The sequence below is a fragment of the Microplitis demolitor genome, chromosome 5 (assembly GCF_026212275.2).
Source record: "Microplitis demolitor isolate Queensland-Clemson2020A chromosome 5, iyMicDemo2.1a, whole genome shotgun sequence".
Taxonomy (NCBI): Eukaryota; Metazoa; Arthropoda; class Insecta; order Hymenoptera; family Braconidae; genus Microplitis; species Microplitis demolitor.
Window position 1 is genome coordinate 773,764 of NC_068549.1, and position 22,366 is coordinate 796,129.

Here is a 22,366-nt window from a genome sequence, read left to right on the forward strand (position 1 = left end):
TTTAATTGATAGTTTTTATTGAAAATATATATATATAAGTTATTATATAAAATTTATATTATAATTATTAGTTGTAGAAAAAATATAGTAAAGCAACGCGACGTGGAGCGATGGAAGATGTCGAGTTGGTTAGAGAATCGCTTGGGATCCACGCCAAGAAGTAATAGTATGATGGCCTGTTGAATAATTATCCGCGCCCTAGAAAATATAAATTCATTATTTTTTACTAATTAATTAGTTCAGTCATAAATAAAGTAATGAGTCGAATAAATAGAGCGGATGTTACCTGTGTAAACATCAATAATTCATCTTGAGTGTCGACGATGCGTACGGGAAAAGGTGATCCCGGAACGAGGACACCGGCCCAGCGAACCTCCACTCGGTAATCCCCGGGTTCAGTCGGGTCGTACCGGCAGAGTATGATCCTGTCTTTCTGTGTCTCGCGCTGCATTTCGACTCTGAATGCGCCCTTGGGTCCACGGACACGGACGGTGAGCTGCCCAGCTCCCGCTCCACGAGTGTCGCAGATGAACCGGGATTGGAATGTCGCCAAAACTCCATGTTCTATACCTGGACCGTAAACTCTGACCTAAAATAATTATGATTAATTTTAAGTTGGGTAAATGTTTTTTTTTTTTTTAATATGAAGGGACGTACTTTTGAAGCGTCTGGAGCACCAGAGACACGCAGAGTGAAGGGAGATCCAGGAACATGCTCTCCTGCGTACTTGATGGTCAGAGCGTGTCTACCAGCTTCCTGTGGTTTCACATTTAGCGTAAATGTCGCGTCCCCATGGTCGTAGAGTTCGCAGTACGCGACTTTGTGGGGCCCAACGCAGTGGGCAGTAAGTTCGCCAGGTCCGGCGCGTCTAGTATCAATGAAACTCCGGATCTCTTGTCCAACGATCCCATTTTTGAGTCCGTCGCCAGAGCAAATCACTCGGGAGGCGTCAGCGGCACTGGTGACACTTATCTGAAGTGGGCAGCCTTTGAGTTGGCGTCCATTCCAGGAGACAGTCATCAGCAGAGACTCGGGAGACAGAGGAATGTAACTGGCACGGTAAACGCTGTCTCCGAGGTGCTGGAGCATGACGTTGATCTCGGTCGTGGGTGAAAATAGTTGGACTTTTGGTGTTCCGGCTCCTGCTTGCGATCCGTCGATTGTAAAACTGACTTCCTCACCGACTTTCGCTGACGTAAGTCCTCGGCCACGAAGCATCACGCGGCTAGTGTCGCTAACGGGTTCTTGTTCCTGGATGATAGCAAGCTTAGGTGCTCCGGGGAAGGGCGTTCCGTTGAAAAGGATCTCCATATGATGCTCGCCACCGGAAAGTTGGGGGGACACCAACTTCAGCCGATTGCTGGATGTCATCTCAAAAGACAGTGGGCGGTCGTCAATACTTCCAGTGAGTTCTCCAGGACCCGCCTCCGCGGTGTCAAAGCTTATTTTGGTATTGTGCCCAATCTTGAGACGACCAAGATCATCGCAAATCGCCGCCCAGCCTCCGATCACTCTCAAGTTCCGGGTGTCGATAATCTTCGGGTGCCACGGAGATCCCGGCAGCTGCTGACCTGCGCAGACCACCCGAACATCGAAAACTCCCACTTCCGAGGGAATGTATGAGACATTCCAGGTACCGGGATTGGCACCAGCTTCTATTGTTGGTTTAGAAATACTGTCCGGGCCATCGACTTGTACTGCCGGAGGACTTCGAGTTCCTGTCACAATAAAGTGAGCAGGTTTGCCCACGTGTCCTGATAACAATCCTTCTCCTTTTGCTCGCGCTTGTCCTGCAGACTCAACTGTACACACTACCGGACTTCCTGGTGTCGGGCAACCACCTAAAAAATTTATTTTATTCAAATTCAATTTTTAATGTCCATTAAAAATTTTTCTCATTCAAAATTTACCGGAAGTTAATTTTAATTACTCGTGATCAATAATGAGAATAATTACCATAAGTAACATTAATCATATAAGAACCAGGAACACTTGGGGAAAATTCAATCATCTCGGCCCCGTCGTTGAGCGCCGTCACTTGCAGAGGCAGTTCCTGTCCCAGAGGACTCGTCGCCGTCACATCTAAGTCAGCAACTCCCGCGTCCGACTTAATGACTAAAAAAAAATTAAACCAAACAAATAAAAAATTAAACTCAATACAACAACAAAAACAAGACAAATAAAGCGACTAGTTGTGCGAACGGATTGTTTCCCTTCCCGGTACAAGCCCGAGCGCGAACTGACTGCAGACATTTACTCGCGCGAAACTATTTGAAAGTAGACTAGAGCATATCGCGGCAATACATCACACAGTGTAATTAATTTTCCTTATAGCCTTGAACATTTCTCTCGATCTCCACTTGATCAAATCTTTGTAAAATAAACTCAGCACAATATAAAGCCCAAGTTAGCTAGCCTTCCTGGTAGTTTCGCCTCAACGCTTTCACGATTATATTCGTATTCTTATTAGACACATTCTGTTGTATTGTAAATAAACTTTCGAAAGTATTAATTATTGTTTCCTAATTAAATCCATATTAATTAATTAATTAACTAATAAAAACTGACTCACGTTTGAAAGCAATCCGGTCGTGCACTGACACTGTAGTCGGTCCCAGTTCTTGCAGTTTAACTTTACTCGGGTCGAATGATTGACAGAAAAATGGAGAACCCAATACTGGCTTTGCGCCTTGGAGTACGTCGATTTTGTACGTTCCTAATTTATTTAATTAATTATGAATAATTAAAGCAGATCAAAAAATTGTAAATCCTTCGGAACTTACCGACGGTGTTGGTGGTAAACTCAGCGAGCAGATTGCCGTCGCGATGTTGGTAGCAACGAACGGGCACCGCGTTGCCCTGAGGCCCGCTGACGACGACGTCGAACTCTTTGCCCGGGCGACCTAGAGTCTCGATGGTGAATGACGTAACTTTACCGACGCAAGACTGGTAGAGACCGAGACCGGTTGCTGTCACTTCGCGGCCTCCTGTCGGTCCGCGTACCGCGACTTCTAGAGGACTTCCTTGAATGTGGACGTCGTTGTACTTGATATGGACACGGTGGGGAGCCGCCCGAGTGGGGTGGAAGATCACTTCATAGATTCCGTTGTCTGCCTCGCGGACTACGTTGTCGACGTCGATCCCTCCAGCTCGTACTGTTGCTGTCAGTTTTCCTGGCCCGGCTTCTTTGGATGCTAGGACTGATTTCATTAAATTGTTAATTGGGAGTTTGATAATAGATTTTTTTGATACTTAATTAGATGAATAAGTAAAATAATTACCGACGATAGTTCCAGGTCGGTGACAAATAGCATCAGAGATTTCTTTTATGGTGACTTTGCTGGGATCGAAAGCCTGGAGCGTCTGCGAGCTGATGACTTTGTGCCCGTCACTGAAAATAATATTGTAGATACCAACCATCCTGGTGCGGACTTCAACGCGGTACAAACTAGCTGACAGTTTATTCAAAGTGCAGGGAATAATTATTCCATCGGGCCCAGTGACTTCCGCAGAAACCGGACCCTCTAGACGCGGCATATCTAGATCCAGGTACGCACTGTTCCCGACTCTGATGACAGTGGGGCCGTCGAGACCACCTCCGATCACTGGACACTTGAAGGGACTTCCTGGGACATTGTCATCGTTGAAGCTGATGTTGACGTAGTGAGTCGACGTGGTTTGGGGCACGAAAGTCACGTCGTAAAGTCCTCTGGCACAAGCAACTACTTCAGCCTTGACGGTGTTGTTATCCGTGCTGACGACCAACTCAAGAGTACCTTCACCCGCCTCGGCAGCGTCCACAGTGAACGTCGTTGCCTGACCCAGTCGCGCTTCTGTCAATCCCGAAACGTGGACTTTGGTGACGTCGTAGATATTGCAAGCAAACGGGGAGCCTTTTATTGGCTCTCCGTCCACCAAGACACTGATGTTGTGTCTCCCGACTTCGGTTGGCGTGAAACTGATGTTATATTTGCTGTCCACCGGCTCTATAGTAATCGGCAGCGCAATTGCCGAAGGCGGGGTCACGATTACGTCGCAGTTGGTCGACGGGGCCTGAGGATCTACGGTGAATGATATCAGTTGCTTAACTGCGCCCATCTTCAGCGCGTTCCCAGTGATTACAGCCTGACCCGCGCCGACTACTTTGCAGCTGAATGGAGATCCTGGTACCGGTTCCCCGTTGAAACGGACACTCAGACTGTGCATCGCTGCCTCCTGCGGCTTGAAATTTACCCGGAACTTTGCGTTTCCTTCACTCTGCACATAATTCGGTACATTTTTGCCATTCACTGCCACTATTATCTCCAAATTCCCAGCTCCCGCCTGACTTGCGTTGACTAATTAAATGGAAAGAAAAATTCTATCAGTACTGTAACTTAGTCACCAGAGACCAGAGATTACATATCAAATATTTAAAACCTACTGCTAAAGAAAACTGGCTTCCCGACAACGCCGCTGTTGATGTCGGTAACTTTAACTTTGTTGGCATTGTAAGCTTTCACAAGGAACGGACTTCCTTCGACGTGAGATCCACCTAGTTTAACTTCAACACTGTGGTCACCTGTTGCGCAACAAAAATAAATTAAAGATAAATAACTAATGTCACACGCCCACACACTGCTTTATTACGCAACGCTCGCTTACCAACATCAGTTGGCGTGAATCCTGCGGTGTAAGACCCATGTACGCTTTGTTTTATCTGTACGGGCAGACTTTCACGTGTAGGAGACAAGACTTCGACGGCGGGCGTTCCTAATGAAGCGTCTGCTTCGATGGTGAATGTGGCGAGACGGTTTACTGATACTTTTTCCAAGCCTTCAGTTATTAATACTTTGGCTGTATCACTCACCTATTTTTTTTTTAAATATTTTAAATTATTTGTTTGTCTACTTGTTATGATTACTCTGAAACTATAGACTTTACAAAAAAATGTTTGAAACAAAAGTTGTAGGAAATTTAATTTGCTACAAAAAAGGTTTCTATACTTATCAAGGTATCTCTGATAGTTTCAAAGATATAGAGAAAATAAATAGACCAAGTAACTCAAAAGTAAAATCTTCAAATTCACTTTCTTACTTCAAGTTGCAATTACTTGAAAACAATTAGGTGTACGTAAAAATATTATCAGATCATTTTTGTATAGAATTTAATAAGCTACCAAATTATTTCTATACATTTTTGTCGTATCCGCATTAGTTTAGCCAGAATTTTCATTTTTTCCCTACAACTTTCAGTCCGCAAGAAAAACTTCAAATTCCCTACAAAATAAAAACTTTTTTTTTTTTAAAGTAAAACTACCTGACAACTAAATGGACTGCCAGGAACATCTTCACCATTGAATCTCAAGTCAACAGTATGTACAACCGGCTCACGAGGTGTAAATGATATTGCATATGTATGAGGACCTTGCGCTTGAGCAGAAGTTGGTACCCGTCCTCCGTTAACGGTTACTTCTAAATTACCTGGACCCGCTTGACTCGTTTCCACTAGACCAATAAATATTACATAAATAAATATATTTAAATAACATAAATAATAAAAAATACCTAAAAATGTAACTGGCATCCCGATGACTCCTCGCTTCGAATCCTTGACCTTTATAGCCGTCACATCGTAAACTTTACAACTAAACGGGCTACCGACAACTGGAACATTACGATGGCTAACAGCTATTCTGTGTTCGCCGACAACACGAGGCGTAAATGCGACAGTGCAAGTTGTGTCTTTGTTGTCGGTTACTTGAGCTGGTACGGCCTGTCCATTGGGTCCTATCAAGTCCGCTTGTTAGTCGTTTTACATATTTTTATAGCCATTCAATAATACAGGACAGGATATATTACTCATTGCCACTAATTGCTCTTAAGCATTATTAATTACACAATTATTAATTAACTAATTTAATAAAATAAAATAAAATCGGATTAAAAGCTTAATCTACTGTTAGATATTCAGACAATCAATGCACCTGACGGTAACTTTACATTTACGTCGTGGCATGCTGAGTTGACCACGTGCTTGGCACAGTTTCAAATTACATATTAATAATTAGCTTCATTCATTTATTCATTTACTTATTTATTTATTATTTATTCTAAGACTTAGGGTAGTATAGCACCTTGTTGAAGCCCGCGGGCTGTAAGCGTTAATAATTGATAATTAAAAACAATGCGAGGACATAAAAATGCTTTAGATAATTTAGTTACCCGCCACCGTAAATTAGTCCGTTTGTTAATTATTTAAGTTGCTGTGAGTTAAAAGTTAATTAAATAGGTTTTATAATTATAAGTAGAAAGAGAAGTAGAAGTAGAAGATAATAAATAAGTCTAGTAGTGTCGTAGTCTGAAAGCTGGCCGACCTGCAACAGAGAGACGAGATCTCTCGAGTCAGCAAATCACAATATCGATAATTCTATACATTGTAATTTTAATTTTGTGATTTATAAATTATAATAATGAATCGCTGACGGAATAACTGAAATTAAACATTTAATATTAACACAAAAATTTATTATTCCCATAAAATAGTGCAGGTGATTATTAAACTGACGCTGTGCTGACGGTGAATTTTATTAAGATGACGGTTATTATTGGAGACTGATATAAATACCTTCAACGTTAACTTCTAGGTCCTCTAAGCTACCGGCAACGTTGCTGACGGTCAGATGACTCTGACGTCCCAGCCCGGCGCTACTCAGTGCCTGGCCACTTACGGTGACGTGGCTGTCGCCCCCGACCCGGGTCACTATCGGACACCCGGGAACGGTGCGTTTGTTGAACGCGATGTTTATCACGTGCTCGCACGCCTCGAATGGCACGAAGCTCACGGAGAAACGTGCGTTGCCCTGGGGGGTCACTTGGGTGGGAATGTTTTGACCCCGGGCGGATATCGTTATCTCGAGATTTCCTTCGCCTGCTTGACTTGCATCCACTAGAATTTTTTTTTATAGTTGAACCTGATAATTATTTTTAAAATTAATTTAAATATTAAAATTACCAGTGAAATGCGTTGGCTGACCGACACTTCCTCTAGCAACAGGTCCAATCAATACTTTGTCAGCATTAAAGGCCTTTGCTAAAAATGGTGTCCCATTAACTGGATGACCATTATACTCAACGCTTATTGAATGAACACCAACGTCGCGTGGTGTAAATTCAGCAGTAAATCCACTGTGAATATTTCCTGTTACTTTAACCGGTAACTCTATCGTTGGTCCTAAAAATTATCAACAATATGTTAGATACCAATAATTTATCAATTAATAATTAGATTAATTACCGCGAACAGAGACCGCGAGCTCAGCACTCCCGCTACCATCAACGGCCATATGGAAATTTGCCGGTTGGTCGACGGGTATCAGCTCTAAATGACTCAGACTCAGGATAACTCGACTGGTGTCGGAAACATTGCAGACGAATGGACAACCTGGTACAGCTTCGCCATTGAACTTAATGTCTATGTAATGAGGCTTCGCTGACTCAGGAGTAAATGACACAAGACAACGCCCGCCACCTACTACTTGGACGTGATTTGGCACTTCTCCTTCGTTTATCGATATCTCTAACTGGCCTTCACCAGCTGCGCTAGCGTCCACTGCAATCCAATTTATTCATGTTATTGTTTAATGACCAACTTTTATATATAGTTTATATTTTATTGTGGGAATAAGAACCTCGAAACTGGCAGGCATGTCCGACAACGGCACTGGGTACGTCAGTAACTTGTATGAGGCTGCTATTGTATACTTTTGCGATGAGAGGTCCAGCCGGTAGCTTTTGTCCCGCGATGGTCACCTCCACCAGATGACTTCCGACTTCATTTGGCGTAAACTCCACTCGGAATTCACCTGTGCGCCCTGGTTCCTCATCAACACGTGCAGTTATGTGTCGTTTTGACGGTGCTAATTTCGGCGAACAAAAAAAAAAGTCATTTAGCTTCCATTTCTGATAATTACAGGTCGCGTTTTTAGTTTAAAATTTTTTCACGCTCGGTAATTAAATTTTGCTGGGAAAAAAAATTATCTACGCTCAGCTAATTTAATTTTGAAAGCGTAAATCGGTTAATTGATTATATTTTTTATCATTACTAATTCATTTTAAGAGCCAATGACCTTCCAATGGACAATGAATTTAAAAAAAAATAAACAAGAGAAATTTCTAAGCTGGAATTTAAAAGAAATCTTTTATGTAAGAAATAAAAGTAGGAAATAGATAATTTGGGAATGGGTTACTGAGGATTTATTTATGGATTTGTTGACCTTGTTTGTAAATTTTACTTCATATTGTTTGAATAAAATCAAATTTTTTTTTTATCTTTATGTAAAAATTCATGAATAAAAATAATAAAATTTTTCTCGGAATATTTGAAAAATTTTTGAATTTTTTTAAAAACGATAAATTATAAAAAAAAATATTTTAAAAAATTGCGTTTATAATTTTTTAAATTTTCCACATGTGCATTTTTTTAGTTTTCTTTTTCGCAATTGATTTGTTTAAAAAAAAATCAAAAAATTTTTAACTGTCTAGTAACTTCAGGATCATATATTTCGATTATTTTTCCAAGGACACTAGCCAAGATTTTTTATCACGGCGCCAAAATTCAAGGGAATTTTTTTATAATTATATAAAAAGAAAAAAAAATGATTTTGAAAAAGTTACTTACTTATTATCTGCACGTCTATTTCTTTACTTGTAAAACCAAGGGCGGAGAGTTCAAATAAGGCAGGACTACCAGCAGGTACGAGCCTTACCGAGTCCCCCAAGACCGACATCTTCGGTCCAGGCATCACGTTAACTCTCCAAGGTGATCCTAAAAATAATTATCCCAAAATTATAAACTTGCTCCACTTGAACCGAATCTCACAATAGTAAAAAAAAAAAAAAATTCCGCTCTTTTGTCGCAATTTAAAAGTTTTAAATTTAAATGTCATCCGGAAGTAAATAATCACTGACAGAGAACGCAAATTACAAGTTAGCTATTGTAATTATTTAAAATATTTTTTCTCAACAATTATTTAAAATAAAAAATACTCGGCAATAAAAAACACTTGTTACCTCAAGATCACCTTGATAACTAAACTGAGCTAAAAAGAATCTTAAAAATACCCGCGGATTATTTAACGCAAGTGGAATTTATCGAAATTAGGTCTTATTATTTTTAGTGGTAATTATTAGTCGCGAGAATTTTAAGTGAATTTTAAAAATAGGATAGGAAGTTTAAGTGACGTAAGAAATAAATTGAGGATTAGATAAATTTATGAGGAAAAAACGCTAGTCACCATCGATCGCGTTACCCGATCGACGAAGATGATTGTGGCTCGATAGATCCATCATAACACGCAACACGTTTTCAAATTTAAAATAATATTTTCAAACAGATTCACATTGGTTTTGTTTTAGTTTAACTAAGGTATGAGTCTTAATTAGTAGAGGATTATATTATATTATTAATTTACAGTTAATGAATAACAATTGGAGCTTATAATGACCGAAGGTGATGGTAATGGTATTTAATTTATTATTTATGGAAATAAAACGCGTAAGATAACAAGAGGTAGGTATCGCGGCTCGCGGATAGTAATGTATTGGCGATAATAATACGGTAGTAAAACAGGAAGTTATGAAGAAATTGGAGAACGGAGTAAGAGTGTAACGTCAGCAGAAAACGCGATTCACCGACTCCGAGCGGACTCAACCGAGCTGAGAACCGACACAAGTGTGACCGCGGTGATTCCGCCACTCCACTACCTGTTCCAGGGACGTATTTTTACCTGACATCTTTTTTTATTTTTTTTTTTTTCGTCCTTAAATACCAAACATCCTTACGCCTTTAAAGTATTTTTTTTATAATTAATTTTATCAAAATTTTCGTTGTGTTGTTAATTAGTTTAACAATTCTTTTAAATGATATTAATTATTAATCGACGTAATTAATTTTTTTTACTCCAAAAAAAAAATATAAATTATTCAAAAAATTTGGTAATTATCAATATTATTAATTATTAATTTATTGCAAAAAAAATATATATATATATATGTATAAATAACAATGGTATATATTTATAAAAATATAAATATATCTAAGACCCGGGTACAGGTGATATCTAAACTCAATCCTGGGACTACCATCACCCTCCCACTTTCCTTTCCCATTCCAAGACACTCGATACATACAATTCCCGATATACCTGAGGATGCAAATAGAAGTCTTTCTCTGGTATCGCTGAAACCGCATTCTGATTGTTGAAAGAAAAAAACCTCCAACCCACAAGATTCACCTGTTCTATGACCGCGTAGGTCCCGATCCCTCAAAAATTGCACAATCCCATCTCCATCTACAAATTTCCGATCTCCAGTCATCAGTAAATGCCTCAGTACCTCAGTAACCAGTGGCAAATAAAATTTCCCTTGCCTAAAACCGGCCCTTAGCCTTTTTTTACCTTCACTGTATTCATTACCGCACCGGATTTGAATCGGTCCCAATAACAGGATTTCCAAACTTAACGGTACTAATTTTCTCTTAATTAATCAGCCCTTTTTTACACTCGAACAATTAACGACAGAAAATAATTACAACTAATTTATAAAAATAATAAATATAAATAGTTCTATTTATATAAAAAACGTATGCAGCTTGGCACGCGTTGAAATTACCGCTCCCAGTGACACAAATGCCTCCATCAATACGTCTTCGTCTTAATATTCACCTCTCTCTAACAACTATTTACAGTTTATACTTGAACTTCTTGTTCAGGCTCAATACCAATCGATCATAATAAATTTTTATACAAAAAATTATACCAGTCAGCCACTGATCGGTCAATCTCTCGAACCTAATCTCAAATCTATCGATTCAAATTTACATAAAAAATTCCGTGCCTCAAAACTTTTTTCAAACTGACCTACTAAATTATTTCCCATGACGTGTCCTTGTGTTTCATAACTTAACAATAAAAAAAATAACCGAGTATATCCTTACAGCGTTTAAATATATAAATATATATATATTTAATTATTGTTAAGGATATTGTGCACGAGCAGCTAACGGTATTCTTCCGTTAGTAATTTTTATACGCATCTAAATAATTTATTATTTAACTCTGGTACTAGCAATAGTACCGAGACTAGTACTGGTGATAATGATAAATAATTAAGTATTTAATTGCGTACTTTTATAACGTAAATGAATGAATGAATGAATGATCGTTAGATGAGTAGGCGTCAGTGCTCTCGGTAACCAAATAAGTCGTGCCACGCCTTAAAACATTAGATCAATGCTCTTGTATACAAGACTTGGACTGAAGAACTACAAGATAAAGAGTACTTGGGTTACATCGAGAGTTTAATGCATCGGCAAAAGCGCACGAGTGTATTGTAAACACCGATAAGAAGACATTTCAAGTCCGAAGATACTTTAGTAGGTAATTCGTTTTTTGTTTAAGAGAAAATAAAAATACTTATAAGTTAGACAGAAGGTGAGAATGTTGACGACACGGTATCTGGGTCAGTGTGTCGCTGATGATATATATGTATATGATGCGTACGCTAAATATTTTTTTAGAGTCGTTGAACTTGTTGCGTGTTAACTATATTATTTATTATTTATTGCTTACGGTATTAGATAATAGTTGGCTTTATTTTACTTTAATTGTTGTAGCTCTATTTATTTTAAATTTATTTGAAGAGCAGGTAAACCGGGGAGGGGAGAGATTGATTGTTTTTACGGCGATAGAAATCAGAGTCAGTGACCCTGTAAATGTTTGTGTGTGAGTGTGTTAATCTGTTGCGGGAAAAACATTTAAAATGTGTAATAATTTAATGACGGAAAATGAGGTTGAATGACTTAGGAGTTACTTACCCGGCACAGTTTCACCATTGAAAGTCATCTCGACGAGATGAGTTACGGCCTCGTGAGGTACAAATGACGCTAAAAATCTATGACTACCCAGTGCCTTTACGAAACTCGTCACATGCCCGCCGTTTACTAGGATTTCTAAGTTTCCTGAGCCTGCTCTGGAACCATCAACTGCAATCACGGCAATTTTGTTTTATTAATATTGATAATTGTCGGTAATGATGTTAATTATTTTAAATTGTCTTCTTACTTTCGAATTCAACCGGTTGATTAACTATTCCGTCTGGTACATTATCAACATGAATTGCTGCGGCATCGTAAGCTTGAGATCTGGACAAAAATAATTGAAATAAATTTTTTTTAATAGGAATTTTTAAATAAAAATACTAATTATTATTTATGGTCTAATATTATTACTATTAATTAATAAAAATATTTCTCAATGACGGAATTTAAATAAAAAAAATCCACACCGTGTCAATAAATTAAAATACTCTAATTAATTAATTAAGTACCTAAATGGCGATCCTTTAATGTGTTGACCATTAACAGTAACTTGTATCGTATGTTCACCGACTTCTTCAGCAGTTATAATGATTGTGTAGCCTCGTAATGTTGATTTCTTGTAGGATATCTGTTTTCCACGTGGTCCTAGAACGTCAGATAAAATCGCATACGATTAATAAATTAATTTATTAGCTAATTGAATAAATTAAAGTACCTGTGACAGTGACGACAGCTTTGCTGCCATCAACGCTGGGATCTAGAGTAAATGAAGCCGGTTTATGAAGCGGCAGAACGTCGAGCGCGGTCCCGGAAGCTGCGCAACCTTTACGTCGCTCTGTTGTATTCATAAACTCTTCGTTGTTGATTAACCGCTCGTGGATGATGTCCGTTGTGTCGGAAGATTTGTAATAGTTGTTATTTCTATTTTTTAAGATGCCGTGGGTGTGACTGCGCCCGTTTTCCATGCCGTGGTTACCATTGTACTTTGGTGATGAGGATCTGTAGTCGCTGGTGAAACGCGTTGTGTAATTTTTCGAGTTCTCTACGGTCCGCTCGACATTTGTTGTTGAGGAATAATTATTGTAGCCATTGCGATATCCGTGCTCGTTGACGAAGTTTGAGGTGTTGCTCCCGTGCTCGACTGAAGAGTTGGCGAGATTCGCTAACGACTCGAGACTACCGTAAGATAACATGGCTTTTGTCTTTGCTATTGCGTCCCAGGAATCTCTTCTCGGTGTCCCGCCTAATGTTGATGACACTGCAATTATTTTAATTAGTATTGTAGTAATTTACAGGCTGTTAAATCTACTGGTCTCTACCCAAAATTGCTCTCCGGCTTTTTTAAGCAAATGGACTTAATTGAAGAATGAAAATAAAATTAATTACCTCGTACATTGCTACTGGTATCAATGACACCACTGTCAGCAGAACCACGCCTTCGTCCGATGTCTTTTCCATTGACTCTTGGACTGAAGCTCCTGTTGATAGGACTCCCATTAGCAGTCCTGAAAGCCATCGGACTCATTGCTGGTGACCGCGACCTGTTCAGCGTGCTGGACTGGTAAATATCCTTGGACTCTTTGATAACACTGGAAGAAGTATGGGCATCCCGTAAATTAGGCGACCTGGACCTTTTCAAAGAGCTGGAGGCATAGACATCCTTGGACTCCTTGATCAAACTCGGACTCTGGGCGAGATTCGCCGGCGACCTCGAGCGATTGAATGTCGTGGAAGAATAAATCTCCCTTGACTCTTTAATCAACGAAGGACTGGAGTTTTGTACAGGAGACCTCGAAGCCTGAAGAGGACTTGGTACTTGATAGGAGTTTGAATTTTCCGTAACGTAGTTAGTTTTGTAGGTCTGATGATGGTAGTCTCGGTAATTCTGCGTTGGACTCTGCGAAGAACTCTTGTAGACGGGGGACTGCCGTTTCTGACTCCCGTCCGTTACGTTCAGTCCGTTCATTCGCTTCTCCAAGGACGATACTTTTGACCTCTCGTAACTGGATGTTGATTCCTTGGATCTTCTGCTCTTGTGCGAGCCTACACGGATCGATATCGGCGAGCCACGGACGTCAGACCCGTTGAAATATAAGTAGACACGATATTTACCGGCCTCTCGCGGGACCATGAACACGCGGTATCGCATCCGGCCGATATCCTCCATGCGAAATGGTACCGATTGCTTGTCATGGACTACGTCGATGTTGACATCTCCAAGTCCACCTGTACCTGTTGCATCGACTATGAATGAAAATGGCTGACCAGGTATTGCTCCTTCCGTGTCCACCAACTGTTTAAAAAAAATTTTATTATTAAAAAAGTCAGATCTCATTAGACAAAAATTATTTTTCCCCTGATTGATTCATAAAAAATCTTCGAGTTTGTATCAAAAATACGTATGAGCTCAGAAATTTGATGAAGAATTTTTAAAGTCAAAGCGAAAGTGTCTGTCTATTTTAGTCTACCCAAGAAAAGTGGACCGGAAGTTACCACAGTAAAAAATTAAATGCATAAAAAGTCGCTATGGAATCTCAACTAATTATCGTACAGTGACCGATGACAATACTCGCGATGCAAAATAATTATTTACTAAATATTATTTTTGAGCATCAAATACAAAAGTAAGCGCTCGAAAGTCCATATCATAGTATAGCTGATATCTAAAAGCCAGTCCCAATTGATAAAACAAATAGTTGGTTATGATAACAGCGATAGTTATAATAATTACCTTGATCCCATTTGGATCAAAGACGAAACAAGTAAAGGGGCCGCCTTGTATGTGCGTGCCTTTGTGCGTAATAGCGATACTCCATTCACCAGTTTCATCAGGTTGAAATGTCGCCGTGTGTACACCGCTATTTTCTTTTACCGGACAAGGAAGCGAACGATTTGTTGGTGACCATGCTGTCACGTCAATGCCGTCATGACTAGTTCCTGTTTTAAAATATTTAAGAATTATTAAAGAAATAAAGTATTTGAATTAGTAAACTCACCGTAACTGTTGACTAGAACCTCGACAATAGAACCAATAGCGCAGGGTTCCATGCCGGGTGATTTTATTTTCGTTAACGGAGGTAAAACCCTGAAGTAATAGGGACAACCATTGACGAGCTCCCCATCATTGTACACCATCAACTATTAATTATAAATAAGTTATTATATTAATAGAAAGTTTAAAGGTAATTATAGTTTTATTTACATCATGCAAATAATTTCACAACATCAGTTGTCATTTAGGAGCCGACGCATTAGCGGTTTCATAGACATTAATGGAAGGCGTTTCAGTTACCAACATTTTTCTTTTTTTTTTTTTTTTTCTGTTGGATAATTAAGACGATCAACGAACCTTGTGCATTCCTACTTCGGTCGGCACGAATGTACCCTTGCCGTGAGTACTATTCCAAGTGAGACGACATTCTATTTTCCCACTTGGACTTATTATCTCACCACGTACTTCACGTGGATGAACTTCTTTTGACAGCATCTCTAAACGGAATATCGCCTGGACAAATAAACAAAATTTATTAATAATTAATACCAAATTCGGGTAATACTGGAAATACTTTCAAGTTGTAATTAATTAATTAATAAACTTTCTTTTATATTTTAAATTAAACGTAAGAATGATTATGTAGTTTGATGTATATTTATTATATTTATGGCATGTAGGTTTATTAAAAACGTTATGTAAAGAAAAAAAAGCTTACTGGCTGTTGTACTCGAGCAGAAGTGCTGTCGACGTGGACGGCGAGCTGCTCGCTGGCCTGGGGACGAGGCTTGACCCACTGGAAGTGCGCCGCGTAGGCCATAACTCCTAGATGTTCAACGTTCTGGTCTGCCATGTCCTTGGCTTTGAGAATCGGCTCAACGCCGAGCTTCTTGGCGCCGTCGATACCCTGCTGGAGATTAGACTCCCAGTACTTGGGGTCGGTTTTTATTTTGTCGTACGTCGGCGCCGGGCCCCCGAGGTTCCTGACTATACTACAGAGTGCTCGGCCATCGTTCCAATCAGTCTGAAATAAATAATTTTATAAATCATCAGTCAAAAATTTATAGAAATTTGAGTAAAAATTTCCACGCAAATAAGAGACTAGATCGGGTACTAGGCCTTTTACCTTACGGGAGAATTGTAAGTTTGATTTTAAAAATTATAAATAATATTTACCGTAAAATTTCTAACAGGAGCATGAGTTAATTGTGAATTAACCCACCGCAAAGTTGCATAGAAACCTGGTGAACCTTCTTTCATAAAATACGACAAGTAAGTCATCCCTGAGAGCTCATCGAGATATGGTGAGGCTAAATATTCTGGTTCTAATACAACTGGGATGTCAAATTCACGCTTTGATATCTCCATCGCTTTCCGACAATTGTAAACACTAGAAAAAAATTTTTTTTATTACAGATGTCCTTTAGTATTAATCCCGAATTCACCCCCCAATTTTTTACATTGTATAAATTAAATATAAGTAGTAAACAAACCTGTCAGTGCGATCTAATTGACGCCAATGAGGAAACAAACCAGGCTTACAGTAATCTAATAGTGCACTTAAGTAAACACCTGAATTCCAATCGGTTGTAAAATTGTTGACACGACATTCTGGTAGCACTGCCTGTTTAAATATCATCATCATTATCGTTACTATTGTAATTATTAGGTACATAAATATATGTATGAATAGTTTACTGACCTTAAGCCAAGCGAGCATAAGTTTACGCGGTGGGAATTTCGATTTTCCAATTTGGTAACGAACAATAAGTGACCATATTAATCCAAGAATCAGCTTGAGATTTCCATTAACGATGTCAACATTGCCTGGAAAAATATAAATATAAACTTGGTCAAGGTTTAACATAAATAGATTATTATTATTTTGTTTTACCAAATAATTATATCGTTAATTATCAATCTTTGAAACAAAAATAGTAATTATGCAAGTATGGTACCGCTAATTTTTTGCTTTAAAATTTTAAAAATTATGATCATTAAAACTTTTTTTAAAATTTAAAATTTTTTCGCGGGAAATTATAAAAAAAATTTAAAGCCGAATAAATTTTTGGGGCATAATTTAAAAAAAAAATTGATTTTGATTTCTATTACCGTGATTTCTTATAAAATATATGATAAAGCAGACCCACGATTTAAATATTGACTTAAAAAAAAAAATTTATAATCTTTTTTCATTAGGAATAAATTTATTTATTGATTAATAAAAATGAACTGCAAAATAAAAAATAAATCTCACGCTAAAACGTTTTGTAAATTAATTTAATCTTAATCTCCCATTAATTGAGTACCGATGTATTAAATAAATAACAATTTAAAAGATAAACGAAATTTAAATTCCAGCTATCATTGCAATGCTTTAATTTTTTACTTTTTAGAGGCTCCGTGGGCTTAGTAGGGGCATTAGATGACGTAAAGTCGTGACATACACGAGTCGCAAGTGTTTGGAATAAGTGTTTTTTTTTTTTTTTTATAACATATATCTTATATATTTTTTTTTAGTAACTGTAAAAAAATATAATGGCAAGTTTAAAAGCGAAACAGAGACACGGTGGGCGCTGGTTTATAACAAGAAAGGCAACGACCTCGAGACTTCGATTGCCAAGTTAGATTTGTAATATAGTGAGTGATGCAAGATTACTTATAAGTAGAAAAATTTTAAATTAAATCATTTGATATTTATTTGCTTTCTTTTCACTTTATTTTAATATTTATTTATTTTGTTGTGGGAGCAGGGCCAGCAGTTTTGTATACATTACATATATATGAGACTTTAAATGATGAGGAGGATGATGATGATGATGATGACAATGATTTGACAAATTAAATAAACAATCAGCACGTGAAACATTTTTTTGCTTATCTGCGTGTCGCTAAAAAAAATGTATTATTTAGTAATGAGTAATGATGATAATGACCATGAAAATGATGATTTCTGCAATGTTTTTAATCCAGGTTATGTCTAGTAATTGACAGGATTTTATTTATTTTTTCTTTTGAATTCTGAGAGAAGGAATTTGTTAATTGGAATATAATTTATTAATTTGAATTAATGGTGGCTGAGTTAATGCTCAATGGAGAATATTATTTAGTTGTTAATATGTAAGATTAAAACTGATGAAAGTGTATGAGACAAACGTCACGCCTATATTTGGATAGATGGACGTGGGTGTTGTGATGTAAAAGAGTAAAAGAAGAATGAACTGAGGAATCTAGACGTTTATTGCTCCTGACGATATTCATATTTTTTTATTACGCTATTTATTTACATTTTTATTGTATATCTGCTATCAATTTGACTATTTATTTATTTACGAGATTAATCAGATTGTTGCTCTTTTAAATTTTAGATTTTTTGGTACAGGGATTAGATTAGAAAGGCTGAAAGTGGGGTTCAAATTATCAGTGAATAAAAAAAATTTTTCAAAATTTTGAGCCTCTAGTTTTATGGGAAAAATTATTTAGTCAAGCTAAGGGTCAAAATTGACAGAACGAAATTAGACAATTTCTTTATTCTATTTTTGGAAATAAAAAAATTGAGAATTTAATTTATTAATTAGATTTTGAGGTAAATTAGCATCGATAAATTTTTAAATTTTTTGACTAGTAGTTTAAAAACTTTTTGAATCCAGTAACCGGGTTATAAATTTTTTTTGAATAAATTATCTTTAGATATGATAATTACTAGTCACCAAAAAAATTAATTCTCTGTACTGATAAATAAATAAATAAATAAATCTTTATGTATAAGAAACCCACTTAAATTCTTGAACATTAAACTTAAATATTTTTTTCCATTAATAAATTTTTAAAGCCGATCCTCGGAACCCAGTCACGAGATCAGTAGGACAAGAAATACATGATTATTTTAATAATCATATGTATCAATAAATAATCCTTACAAGTGTCAATTTAAAATAATTTAATAAAAATATTATTTAATTTATCTCGAGAAGATTATGAGAGACGTTGACAATCGAGTAAAATATTGATCGTGATTACAAACGACAATAACAATAATGATAATGTATGTTTGCTGGAATGTGCAACAGCTCCACCTTATTTATTACACAGTCTATTCAAATATACACTTATATAGACAAAGTTTATGTAATTACTCATTATGTCACGGAAATACTTGCTCGTACACTCGATAAATACCCAATTAATAATAAAATAACAATCAATGTAAAAACAAGTAGACTCAATGGCATAAATTTAACAGCCTGATCATCATCATCGGACTTTGTTGGATGACGGGAAAATAAATGAGTGAATAATTACCGATGTTGACGAGCTTGACACCGTCGGCCTCGATGGCCTGCAGGGCGGTGGAGACGTTCTCCAGGTGGTGGTGCTGATTCGCGGGCCGGGGATTCCACCTGGGCAGCCGACGCTTGGTGAGGACTTCGACGAGAGCGCAGAGCCGCGTTCCGTCCCGAAAATCCTCGGCCAAGTCCAAAACCGGTCCACCTCCAGCGTCACCCGCGTGCTTCAGATGCTCATTGACCCAGTTCCTGAAGGTATTTGCTTGAATCTCGACCCAAAGATCTTCGTTGCCCTTGATCGGCATACCCTTGGCGGCAGTGCCCTCCGCCGAGCGCGCTACCAAGCCTACTAATTCTTCTGGCCGCAATTGTTCCATTGATTGCATTTTTTTTTCCTATTAATTTTAATTTTTATCATTTTTTTTTTCACTGATTAGAAAAAAATTTTCTCAGTATTTGATTGCGTAGTTTTGAGGCTTCAGATATTTTTTCATATAAAAAATGTATTTTTTTAATTTTTTGAATCGCATGTAAGTATTGTCATATTTAGTGTCTTAGTATATCTAATTTTTTAAAAATTTTATTAATTAAAATCAGGTCTATAATTATTTGTAATTAATATGCAAACTTAATATTGAAAAATAATTGCGAGAAAAAATTTCTTCCATAAATTAGAAAGAGAAACGTACATATATATTTTAATAAATATATATAAATACTCGACAATTAAATAGAGACTAATAACTTTTTTTATTAATCGCAGCCCGTAACATTTAAAAAAATATATAAATGTATCGTAAAAAATTCTGTAAGTGCGTAATTAAAAATTATTACAGAGAAAATTTCTCTATTAACGTATAAATAAATAAATAAATAAATAAACTATTATCCAACGCATAAAAAAAATAATTATGAGATTTTCGTTACGTAAAAAAAAATATATATAAATATTTGCATATTCTGGATCATAATAATAAAGAGAATAGTGTATTGAGTATTTTAAAATTTTCACACGGGTGAAAGTGAAGTTGAGGTTTTATCTTGATACCAACGATCTACAGGTACGTTATATTACCCGTACTTTTAATTCAAAATAAATAATTTCATAACAATAGCGCCTTTCAAAATTCCTGCTCTAAACAAACTCACAAATAATTATTTAAAAAAAAAAAACAACTTTTTCTTCGCGCAGTAAATTTGCATAAACATAAAACATAAACAACTCAATTCGCGATTCTCCATTTACTTGTAACATTAAAAGAATTAATTTAAATTTATAATCAATCGGTTTCCAATTAACCGCAGACGGCATTAATAATTTTTTGAATTATTAAGTATTCTTACTCATTAAATAAAAAAAAATATACAAGTACAAGTACAAGTTGGTACAAAAAAAAATAATTTCCGTTTGGATAGAGCCCAAGGATTACTCAAACAGTGACATCATCTCACGTTAGTACCATGTGCGTCTCGCTCGAGTACTTTTATTCATTATTATTATTACTATCACCGGTTTTTAAAAATATAAAATACCCATAGCTCCCAATTAAACCTCGTTAAACTCGCAGCTTAACTCTATTCTTAACTAACGAACAATTATCCCTTATAAATAAATAATTAAACATATAAGATTACGGATGTTATTGAAGTTGCAAATTATTTGCGTCAGTGGTTGAGAATTCCCGCCAAATAGGGAGTTCAATTAATTACATGACGCCATCGGCCTGGCAATCAAAAAATATATAAATATACTCCGTTAACAAACTTTTCATTTATTAATAAGTTTTTTAAAAATCTTACTATTTTTTTTTAGTTACACGCCCACTTAAAAGTCACATTTTCCGCACCCACGTTCAAAATACCACTACGTAACACTTATTTACTCTTTTTTATTTCTTTCTCTTTTACTACAATATATATATGAATATGTACCTCTATATACCTTTAAAAATGAATATATATACTTTCAATGAACTATCTCGGTCATTCTTAAATATATCCAAGTATATCACATATATTTATACATAATAAGTCCTTCTCTTTAGGTCTTTTCTCAGGTGCACTTCTCGCGCGAACAACCACGACCACGGAAAGCCCTCGACCGCTGGTATATACGCGCGAGTCGTTTGGGAAAGTCAGTCCGTCAGGCTCCAAAGAAGAAAAACGGCATTATAAAATAACAACCTTAAAACTCATAACTTTATATCATACATATATGAGCAAAAAAAAAATTCATTCATCTATTCATTATCTGTCTCTCCCTGTCTCTCCCTCTCCTATTTCCTATATCATCAGCTATTACTTATTTTCGAGTAATCACAATACTGAGCCTCAGCTACGTAACCAACATACAGAGACAAGTACTGAGTACAACTCACTTTTTATTTAAACAACGATAAAAAAAGTAATTATTTAAAATGTTGCACACAATATTTAAGCCAATTATGACTTTTTTAAAATGATGTCTATGGTCGAATCGCCATTTTTGGCTTTTAATAAAAATAATAAAAATATTAAATTGTTTAGCTCCTCGCGGGCTCGACGTACATGAGCTCACTGACGAGAGAGAAGTTGTAAGGCCCCACCAGGTAAACTCACTACCAACACACCTCAACACTACTCTACTCTACTCAGGTGGTGTGTGATAGTATAGTAGTGAGTAGTCTACCTGTGAGCCGATCCTCCCCACTTATGCTCAACCAACATCACCAACATGAGCCATACCAGCATTGCTGTTATGTTATGTGCTGGGTTTCGAGTAAGTATTGTAGCTAACTTAGTAGAGTGACTATCATCAGGTGGGACATTGCAAGTACCAGGTGTGGGACAATGTGGAAACTGGTGAGGTGCACCAGTACAATGTACAATTGCATCTTGCATACAATATCTAGGATATTGTGTGGGTATGTGTCTATGTGTACATTTACATCTTCATCTTCTTGTACATATCCAAGTCCAAGTCTGTCTATCAATTGCTGTAGAGCTGCATGGTTACTTATTGTCCCTACCTGCCGACTATTTTACTTTTAGTTTCGTTTTCTTCGGTATTTTTTTACGCTGACCTACCTGATGCCTGCTTAGTGTTGGGTATCACTGGATAGGAACTAAGGAAGCAGACAATGAAAAGTTTCATGTCGTGGTAAAAAGTACGTGGAAATTTCAAAAGGCCGCGATTAAAATTACGGTGTAGAAAAAAATTAAACTCTGGTTTGAGGATTTAAACTGCTGGGAA

The 22,366-nt window shown here is 37.0% G+C and overlaps 1 protein-coding gene across 1 annotated transcript; it reads right to left on the reverse strand.

Moving 5' to 3' along the window:
* Positions 1-12: 12 nt before the first annotated feature.
* On the reverse strand, positions 13-21,719 carry LOC103569203 (filamin-A). Its single transcript, XM_008546380.3, has 30 exons — positions 21,513-21,719; positions 19,151-19,529; positions 16,551-16,675; positions 16,342-16,472; positions 16,025-16,238; positions 15,567-15,872; positions 15,206-15,361; positions 14,853-14,994; positions 14,588-14,793; positions 13,243-14,149; positions 12,572-13,114; positions 12,366-12,501; positions 12,101-12,180; positions 11,854-12,021; positions 8,659-8,805; positions 7,670-7,897; positions 7,276-7,590; positions 6,994-7,212; positions 6,607-6,927; positions 5,547-5,768; positions 5,299-5,486; positions 4,645-4,849; positions 4,424-4,561; positions 3,282-4,337; positions 2,784-3,200; positions 2,573-2,716; positions 1,957-2,115; positions 658-1,841; positions 287-589; positions 13-198 (listed from the first exon to the last, which is right to left on the reverse strand). The coding sequence occupies exons 2-30, from the start codon at positions 19,518-19,520 to the stop codon at positions 130-132; spliced, it is 8,799 nt and encodes a 2,932-aa protein (XP_008544602.1). The 5' UTR covers positions 19,521-19,529; positions 21,513-21,719; the 3' UTR covers positions 13-129.
* Between the last annotated feature and the right edge of the window lie 647 nt (positions 21,720-22,366).